Below are 10,342 nucleotides of genomic sequence, written 5' to 3' on the forward strand. Positions count from 1 at the left end.
CACAAGGATATTATAGGCCTATCAGTGAACAAACCCGCCAATGCATTTCAGCATGTGCTGCTTACAGTATCACCATACCTAGAGAATGCTGAATGATACAATAATAATATGGTTTATGTTAGTGCAGTGTTAGGGTTTCATCCTACCTTTTAGGTCATTGTAAAGCCCCAGTCTTTCTTAAGAATAAAGCAACCTGATTATCTCATATAAGTCTATTAAGCTATTGGCATTATTGGTTGAAAGAACAATGATCCTTTTATTACTCGAGGGTAATCTTCCCTATGGTCTCTTATAGATTATATTCTTATCTGAAAAGTAGATGGACCTATAATTGAATCATATTCAGTGAAAAATCACAGCCTAGCCTATTGCCATTCCAAGCTTCTGGTTACATAGCTTGTGCTAAAACACGAGCGCAACCTTATTTTCAAAACATATTCCTGTCCTCTTTTTACCTTGTTTCTCCTCTTTCTTTTGCATTTTTGTTATCTTCTTCTTGCTATTGTTATGTGTATTATGATTATTTGTCAGGAACGAAAAAAATCATCTCGCACAGGGAAAATAGATGCAATGTAACAGATTTAGCTACAAGCTAATTCCATCTGCAGTCCCTATCCCCGCACCTTGTGCATTCTGGCGCCAATCCGATGAATCAGAGCGGCGGGAGAACACCCACTCCTTCGCCGCGTTACGCAAGAGCAGCGAGAGGAGAGGAGCTGCGGCGAGGAGCGGGAGAGGAGCTCAACTCTAGAGTTTAGAGGAGACAAGAACGGTACAGCAACACTGCGGGAGTGTGACTCAACAACACCACAGGAGGCTTTGTGTGTGTGTGTGTGTGTGTGTGTGTGTGTGTGTGTGTGTGTGTGTGTGTGTGTGTGTGTGTGTGTGTGTGTGTGTGTGTGTGTGTGTGTGTGTGCCATTGGACAATGTCAGACGTAATTGAAAAACGCATTTCAATTGGTAGACAAAATGAATAAATTCAAATATAATACTTACATAATGTTAAAGTTTGAGAAGCTGAGAATATTATAACAAAAAGTGTGTGTGTGTGTGTGTGTGTGTGTGTGTGTGTGTGTGTGTGTGTGTGTGTGTGTGTGTGTGTGTGTGTGTGTGTGTGTGTGTGTGTGTGTGTTCATGCGTGCGTGCGTGCGTGCGTGCGTGCGTGCGTGCGTGCGTGCGTGTGTGTGTGTGTGTGTGTGTGTGTGTGTGTGTGTGTGTGTGTGTGTGTGTGTGTGTGTGTGTGTGTGCGTGGGTGGGTGGGTGGGTGTGAATAAGAGAAAGCTAGATAGAGGAATATAATTTACAGCATTACATTTCTTAAGGAGAACACATCATTTTGATAGTGTATTTTGGGCATATAAGGTCATTTAAGTCGATAGCTGGGTTTACTTTAGCGCATTTGTCCATGTGTGGACGGTCTCTATTAGAAGAGTTATATTGACCCCTTGTGGTTAACAAAGGAATCCTTTCCCAGACATGGAACCTCAAACCGGTCGATGTTCACTCACCGACTCGTTCCTCAAGCCGGTGACATCGCATAATACAGTGTTCGTTATGCTTAATAACGCAACATCGGCTAGATGTCTTGACCATCACTTAACCTTAGATCCTTCTCTGTAGACTATTTCCACAATAATTTATAATAATAACCTTTGCCTCACCTCGTATGCCTTCAGGCCTGGTAATGTTTCCTTCACACAGATCTCTGTAATAAGCCTCATGCATACCTTAGTAGTCCAAAACCTTCACTGATATAAGGCCATTCCGTACACACAACAGATAATATTTATACCTCAAAACTCTTGAACAGGCTGGACTACAAAGTGTGTGATTAGCCTATCATTTATCATTGACACATAAATCAATTTTCAGAAAGGCTCGGATTAGTCAAATAAGAAAAGTGTTCATGTGTCAAGATATGTGTGACTCTTGACCGATTGACTGATGTAAAGCAAATTAAGTGTTGTGGTCTACAATAGATTAAAGGATCTCACTTTTCTGTATTCACAAAAGATTCACAGATATCTCAAGAACTGCTTCATCATTTGGTAAATAAAACGTTTATTTTAAATGGCAAATCACATCTTACGCATGCTTTCCTGCTGTATTTTCATAAAATAAATAGGCATACATTGTAATCCTAATCGACCAGATAAAATGTTTCAGATTCAACCTCGGCCGTATAAAGTAGGGGCTATAGGCCTATGCCAGCTATTAATTAATTTACGTTTCAATTAGTTCATCAATTTGGGCGTTCACATTCTATTACCGCAATGTATTATAAGACTAACATTTCTTAACATTTCATGGATAGTTGAGACGAATTGTTATTCATTCAAAATCAGGAAGAAATCTAAATCCAATAAATGTGTTTAGCCTAACGAAGTGAACCATGGGAGGGCGCTATTAATGGGGATGGTGTGCACATCAAGCCTCGCAATACACGAGGATAAAGGATAATAATGAAGGATGAAGACAGGAAAGGCGTCGCGACCTGACAATGCTTTCTGCGTTAGCCAATTTTATCTATATTTGTTCAATGAGCGGAAAACGGGCCTGATTAACAAACTCTTGATTTATCCTCACATGCATTATAGGGTACAAAACCTATCCTAAACGTCGATAGTGTTCTTCATTCAATCAAATCAAATCAAACCGAACCACCTGGTTCTCCCAGTAGGCTCGCTGCAGGGTCAGTCAGTTGTAGTGCCCGTTGGAGAGGCCGCTGATGCTGTTGACGCAGCTGATGTGCGCGGCGGACACGGGTCCGAAGGGCCCTGCGGGGGGTGGCAGGCTGTGGCTGTGGTACAGCGCCGCGGGGGGCGAGCCCGCCCAGTACGAGAACCCAGACCCGGGTCCCATGCCAGGGGCAACGAGGTTCAGCTTGGAGATCCCGGAGAAGGGCATCGGAGCGAAGTTACTCTGGAACTTGTAGATGGCCTGCTCCGTGGTTGACGGCTGGCACACCTGCGCCAGGCCATGGAAGTCGAACTTGTAGGCGTAACGCTTGCCGTGCACCTTGGTCATGATGTTTTTGTCGTAGTAGTAGCGCAGCGCGCGGCTCAGCTTGTCGTAGTTCATGTTGGGCTTGCTCTTGCGCTCCCCCCATCGCCGCGCCACCTCGTCGGGGTCCATGAGCTTGAACTCCCCATTGGTGCCCTCCCAGGCGATGCACGCCATGTTGCCGCTGTCCGACAGCAGCTCCAGGAGGAACTGCCAAAGCTGGATCTGCCCGCTGCCTGCAAGGCGAAACACGGGGCGAAGAGGTCAGAACGCAGCCTCACAGAGGGTCATGGATCAGAAGAAGCTTAGGGCCTGTTCATCAGTGGAATGTGTTAAAACGAGAACATAACCTCCATAATACTAATACTAATACTAATACTAATACTAATAATATCCAGAATAGAAAGTCAAAGAGAAAGTCCCCAAACCCGTAGGAGATTAAATGACCCTGAAGAGCATGGCATCACCTGGTTCGATTAATTCAGTTTTCAATAAATCGATTATCCGCTGATTAGGCCGAAACATTTATTTAATCAGGCCTACTGATTTTCCGTACTAAGTGCATTATTCGTAAATTGTTATTGTTTTTTTTATACTAAATATTATTATAATTTGTATTAGCCTAATATTATCATTAATATTGTTGAGATTATTTGTATTATTATTAGTATGCTAGGCTTACTTATATTTGGCCTACTATTATTATTATTATTATTATTATTATTATTATTATTATTATTATTATTATTATTATTATCATCAACTATTAGCCTACTTTTAATTAGTAGGCTACTAGCCTAATAATAGCAGTAGTATTATTAATAGTAAAAATATTAGTATCATCATCATCGATTGTGCTTTGATTGTTTTCTACATTAATCATGTAATGTATTTATTTAAAAATATAAAGTAACATGCAGCTGTCTTTATTCAGGCCAACAGTCAAACCTATTTATCGCTTACCTTTCTGGACTCCGGTGTTGATCGGAGCCCAGGGCGTTCCTTTGCTTTCCTTCAACAGATTCTCTGTCGGGTCTAAAATAAAATAAACAAATGGTTAATACCATCAAAAAGATATCGCCTATTATCTCACGCAGAGAAAATAAAAATAACTGCAATTATAAAATGAGGGCCTATAATAAAATAAGATAAAAGGGTTGATCTTCAGGTTGTTTCCTAATCCTCTTTCCTCGTCGTGAGTCTCCTCTAAGATGGTATTCTAGGCTCCTCTCTCCCTGCGGCTCGAGGCTCCAGCCTCAGGAAACGCGTCCAGGAAAAAGGATATCCGATTTCCGACAAAGAGGAGACGAGCTTTCCGAATGGAACGAACAAACCCGTGAGGTGGGACCAGCGAATCAGGGACAGAGGACCTCGGCTAAACCCTCTCTTCCTCTATATCAGGAGAATAAAAGCTGTATGAGCCCATAATGTGAACAAGAGGACCAACCTGAGAGATACATGTTGAACATGAGCTGTCCTCCGCAGTCCTGTCTCATTGTGTTGGGATGCTCACGACGGCTGGGATTTCATTTCGGTGGTGGTGGGTAAAGATTTTTATTAAACTTTATCTCATAACTGAGATCTGGAATAAAGGCGGTGGACAGATGGAAGTTTCTAGGCAACTGTCACTGGCCCCCATCTCTGAGACAATATTCAGACAGCAATTTCCCCTGGTGCATTGCTTTAATTAAAAGAGCAATTTACCTCTGTCAGGGCGCCCGGTGCTCACAATAAAAAGAGCCGATAGGATTGGGCCTTATCAATGCGCCATCACAGTTTAATAAAGTTTCCGCGTTAAGATCTCCGTTTCTATGGTGAATTGAAGTGTTTGACATGGAAACCAGTTCAGATCCTGCTCACTTTTCCACCTCTTTACCTCTCGGCAAACAACAAAGACTCGTTTCATGTAGGGGGTAAAAAGCATATTTACCTTAAATACACGCCCCAGTGCGCATGAGAAAACAGAACATTTGGACCGTCTGTTTGTGTGTTAAAGGTTATATATATATTATATAGCTTCAATAAGGCAGGATGGGCTTATTGTAACAGCAGGACCTCGCGTCGTCGTCGATATGCCCACGACCACACGTGGGCGGACGTGGATGGCTTATTATGCAAAAAGAAAAAGGTTATTATATTGCTTAGCATATAACATATCAGAACAACGATGGTCGCACGCACATAACCTTGCTTTTACACTCCTTGTGAATAAGAGGGATACAAAATCGTCTGTATTCAATACGATTTGGATATGCAGCACAAAAAACGAAGCACATAAACCAAATGTGATTGTATTACTTTATTGTCAGCATACAGACATGTTAGGACAAAAAAATGGGCACAATTTTCATAATTTTTTTCCTGAAATTACATCAACAGTTATTTGCCGATATAATAAATTCTTATAATAATAATGATAATATTTATCAGGAAAAAAAATATTCATAAAAAATGCGTTAACTTACATGAAGCCTTGTCAGTATACAAATGAAAAAAAGGAGCCACTGTTTTCCCAAAGTTCCCACAGGCCAAGTGGCTAAACAAAGGTCAAAGGTCAAAGGGGCTGCTGAAGGCCCTGACACAGCGGGCCGACGGACCACGCTGAACCGTCGCTGAAACGCGTTCATTGGGGCCTCGTGACTTTCGGCGGGTTCGCGGTGTTCCCAGACCGTGTTATACCGAGGATGGTATTATTCCACAATGTTTTGCTTAAAGAAAACGATGTCTTGTTTGAATGATATATGCGCATAAACAGTGACTTTAATGAAGTATACGAATGAATGAAATTAGCGGGGACATAACTTGGACCGTATCATATCATAAACCTAAAGAACACTATAGGCCTTTATGCTGCTGTTCCATCGTTTACTGCTTAAACACTCAACCGATTAAAACTAAATTGATCTTCTTCCTTGGCTTTTTTTTTAAATCTAGTTTCCACATTGAAAAATATTTTAATGTCCAGGCTTATTGAACTGAGAAGTGTCGTTCTTCCTGTAGTAGGCCTAACAGTGTTTGTGTGTGCTTCACTACTTATGTTTCTCGAGTGATCCGTTTCAGATGATCAGCAGCAGTAGAAGTAACCATGTAGTAAGGTGTCGCTGAGTCGCTCCCAGACTAGGGTTTTAACAAAGCGTCTCAGGGAGGGTGCGGCGGTCCACGCTGATTGGTCTATACCCGCAGGTCCTCCTGTGTCCCTTCTGAAAGATGGCTGCAGACTACCGCCCCTGCTTGTCAGGAAAGTTATCTCCTCTCACGCAGGCGCAGAGGAGGACTATGGGACGTGCAATGGGACTCACTCAACCTGCGGTGTGTTCCCCTTTGGTCCGCAGCAAGCCGTCTCCGTGGCGGCCTGCTCGGTGCTTCGAGGCCTGAAGACTCATGTATGTTCTTATCCTTCCTCTTACTAGAGACATTGTAGACATTGTGTGGAAATTGTGGACATATGTGCTGCAGGCTCAGTCAGTTTGTTCATGGAAACTTGTTTTAGAAAAAAGGTCAGGTTATATAAATTATTGCATGCGTTTGAATGTAGGTCTACCAAAATGTAAAAGTAAAGAAAGACTAACTTTGACTCCAGCTTAAGGACTAAATGCCTACTCCAGCGAAACATGAGTCTATAATACATTTAGTTAAGTGGCACAATATCTAGATTAATCCTAGAACCACTCGTAGTGGTTCTGTAGAGTCGCTAAGCCCAGTAGACATGGGGCCTGGTGGACTGGAGCTCTGGTGCAGTCTGATGTCTCTCGCTGTGTGATCTCGCTGACTGACAGATCCAAGTAGGTGTGTCTCTGGCATACCAGACTTGCTTTAGCTGCCTGTGTTCAAATACAGTCGCAGGCAACTTAAAACAAGCCTCGAAAGCTAGATTGTATCGACATGATCCTCATGGTAGTCGCCCAGCCTATACTGACAACAAGTGTCAAGGATCACAAACACTAATGCATTTACTTCAATAAAGATGCATTGAAGCATACCTCATTGGGATTACGTTTATAAAAATAGACCTAGAAATTAAAAAAAATTGAATTTTTGTTGGGTTCCTATTTCTTTAATATAAAGCAATAGCAACCCAACATAGTAATTTTTTCCTTCTTAAAATGAATGGAAAAAATACAAATAAATCGTTACATTAAACATTTTTAATAAAAATATGATTGTTAGTGTGTTGATAAAGGAGAACTACTCCTAAACTATTCTGGTTTGTAAACGTACCTGAGAGCGGGTGATCTGGAGTCACTGACAGCAGCATCCTGACGTCTGTAGTCCTACGGCCTGACTGCTGGCTGCTCTCGCTGCGTCGTTTTAATCAGTCACAGCCACAGGAATGTGTATTTGAGAAAGGTGTGTGTTTGGTTGAACATTCATTAAAACATCCTGGTTTGGGTGTGGGACTGTTGCCTGCGTCGCTCCAAGGCTCGTGACAGGTGAGTGGGTGTGTGTCTCCAACACGGAGCTCCACGTCCTGGTGAGGAGGCCGCTAGTAAACAAACGGACGGATTTGCTCAAGGATGTTGAAGAACCGAAGTCAGGTACACGAGCACACAGACCGCTGCCAGGCATGACGTGGGCCGCAGGCAGGAAGTAAACGTATAGAGTGTTGAGAGGAATATGGTGCGCTTATAGTGATTCATTCATAAGCATCGTGTTGTTGTCAGGTTGCATTGCGTGTGTATTGTATACGCGTTGTATAACAGACGACCGAGATGGAATACATAGACGCTAGAACTATCTAAATGCAGCCTCGCAATATCCCTTTCGGAATTAAGCAGGCCTACATTACACATAATTTGAAAAACGTTTGAACAATATTTGGAAAGTATAAGCAAAAAATGCGGCTAGTAGCGAAATGACATAAAAAATCAAAACCAACTGGCAGCCGGCCAAGAATCCAAACGATTGGAACCGTTCTTAATTTTGCAGCATCTTGAATCCTAGAATATTTCCTTGCAACGGACACTCTGCACAATGCCCTCGAAGTTCAATATGTTACTATTAGTAGGCTAAGTAATTTAGAAGACACTTTAATTGAAAATGACTCATTAATAACTGAATCCATTAAGGCAAAGCTATAAAGGTCAACACCTGCCTACAGGCCCATGGACACTGGGAATTTAACCCAGAACCTTTTGGCTGACTCTCGAATCCCCCTAGTCACTCTTCACTACCCTGCTCATGTATCCTAATATTCCTCCATGTTCCTGCGGTGCACAAGTAATGATGAAAAGACAGACCAGCCATGTTTCAGTCTCCATTTTGAAGAAAAGCCTTTATTGCCATGAATGCGAGCGCAAGCTAGCAGCAGAAGGTAAGATCAATACAATATGCAATAGAGAGAAGGATAGCCAGGCCGCCCGCTCTTCAGTGTGCCGGTGGGCCTGGGGTGGGCGCCGGGCCCGGAGGTGGAGGGGTGGGGAGTGGTGTCGGGCTGGGTGGAGTCGAAGGGCTTTAGTGCTGGATCCTGCGGATGGACTGCACCTGGTTGGTGTGAGCCTGGGTGCTGTACTCATTGTAGTGCCTGTACTCGCCCTGGTGCCTGTCCCTCTCCATGATGTACTGGTATCCACGGTAACCGGGGAACTGGTAGGCCACCCAGCTGGAGAGAGGGAGACAGAGTTAGGGGGTGAGAGAGTTCGACTGATGATAAGATGTGTGATCAGTGAAATCAGTAGCCATCACTAATGAAAAGGTTGCATGTTTGAATAGTAATCATGGGAGGAATCCCAGGGGATTAGCGGAAGAGAAGGACAGAAATATGATAGGGAGAGGGAGACAGAGAGAGAGAGAGAGAGAGAGAAAGACGGTCCTCTATGGTATACTTACGCTCCAGAGTTGACCTTAATGGAGGCCACCTCCTTGCTGCACCAGCCCATGGCCTGCAGGGAAGGGTAGTCATCGCACATCTCAAACTTGCGACCCTGGAAGTCCTCGGACTCGTACAGGGTGACCTTGCTGTCACTGTGGTTCTGTGGTTAGAGAGAGGGAGAGAGAGGGAGTGAGATGGAGAGAGATGGAGAGAGAGAGAGATACAATGGTCACAGAGATGTAAAGATGGGAATTATTGTGGATTGGTGAGGAGCGGGCAATGTTCATGTTTAATTATTGAACATCTACCAAACAATGACTCCCTTCCAAGTCCTACTCCCTCCTTGTTGATTTGTCTTTCGGGAGATTGTGCAACCATTTCTTTCATTATTATTATTGATTTATCGATGTGTATATATAAATATATTTAAAGGGGGGGCTCACAGCGGACTTGATGGGCCTGAAAGAGAGCAGATGCTCGGTCCTGTAGCCGCTGTTTCCGCTCCAGGCCTCATAGCGGGGGTAGTCTCCCTTCTCCAGGATGAACTGCTGGCCCTGGAACTCAGGGTACTCATAGCCCACCCAGCTGGAGGGGAGGGGGAGAGAGGAGGAGGAGGAGGAAGGAGAGGGGAGAGAGGAGAGAGGAGCAGTGGAGGATGAGCACAGAGGAGAGGCGAAGAGATGGGAGGAGATAGGAAGGAGAAAGGAGAAGGGAGATGGGGGGGGGGGGGGGGGGATATAGAATAGAAGATTAATGGAATCATTTATAAAGGGCAATATCAATTAAATGTATCAGTCCAAAAAAAAAAGGCCACCACAAAGAGAAGGACATGCACACATCAGACCTATACTCTCTCTGTCTCCCCTACCTCTCCTTTTCTCTCCCTCTCTATCTGCTGCATAATACCGCCAAAGGAACAAAAAACACATGCTCACAAACAAACACGAGTGAGGGAAGAGCCGGACAGAGAGGCGGTCGGTGCAGTCCAACAGTGTCAGGGTTTGGCTAAACAATAGTGCTCAACGCCGTCGTTATGAATTGCCTTTAGCGAAAAACCGCGCACGACTCCCTTTTGTCAGTGTGAACACAAAGCCCAGAGCAAACATTAACGCTGCTGCTGTTCACTGCTGCTGCCTGCCCAGCCCCTTATCTGATCGCCAGTCAGTCAGCCAGCCATTCTGGCTCAGCCGCCAGCTGCACGCTGCCGAGGCGGCCATGATACACAGCACTAGCCCACGTTCAAACCCTCAGCCAGCCTCGCACACAGCGTAGCTACGTGTTGAATGTAGAACCCTGTTCTGCTAGCCGTGGGCGTGGGGCTCACATCAGGGCTGCCAAGTCGCCTGACGACTTAAAGAAACACTAAATCAATATTGTTTTTGCTAACGGTGTGTATGCTGTGGGTATTGAGTCAGACTATGGCCTCATCAAGGCCCTCTGCTCACCTACCTCAGCTCTCACATGAGGCCACAGGGACCCTGACAGTTGAGAAGGACAGCAATGGCACTTTATATTCTATGTACATATCAA

The 10,342-nt window shown here is 44.1% G+C and overlaps 2 protein-coding genes across 2 annotated transcripts in view; both read right to left on the reverse strand.

The window, feature by feature from the left end:
- Positions 1-1,886: 1,886 nt before the first annotated feature.
- Positions 1,887-7,358, reverse strand: fev (FEV transcription factor, ETS family member). Its single transcript, XM_056579410.1, has 3 exons — positions 4,451-7,358; positions 3,967-4,038; positions 1,887-3,239 (listed from the first exon to the last, which is right to left on the reverse strand). Exons 1-3 carry the CDS (start codon positions 4,497-4,499, stop codon positions 2,698-2,700), a joined length of 663 nt encoding a protein of 220 aa, XP_056435385.1. The 5' UTR covers positions 4,500-7,358; the 3' UTR covers positions 1,887-2,697.
- A 963-nt stretch (positions 7,359-8,321) lies between these two features.
- Positions 8,322-10,342, reverse strand: part of LOC130373138 (beta-crystallin A2-like) — a 3,269-nt gene continuing 1,248 nt past the window's right edge. The window contains exons 3-5 of the mRNA XM_056579411.1: positions 9,256-9,397; positions 8,830-8,972; positions 8,322-8,602 (exon numbers count right to left, since the gene is read on the reverse strand). Of these exons, the coding sequence (XP_056435386.1) occupies positions 8,455-8,602; positions 8,830-8,972; positions 9,256-9,397 (433 nt within the window). The 3' untranslated portion in view covers positions 8,322-8,454. The remainder of the gene's footprint in view (positions 8,603-8,829; positions 8,973-9,255; positions 9,398-10,342) is intronic.

This window comes from Gadus chalcogrammus, chromosome 20 (assembly GCF_026213295.1).
Source record: "Gadus chalcogrammus isolate NIFS_2021 chromosome 20, NIFS_Gcha_1.0, whole genome shotgun sequence".
Taxonomy (NCBI): Eukaryota; Metazoa; Chordata; class Actinopteri; order Gadiformes; family Gadidae; genus Gadus; species Gadus chalcogrammus.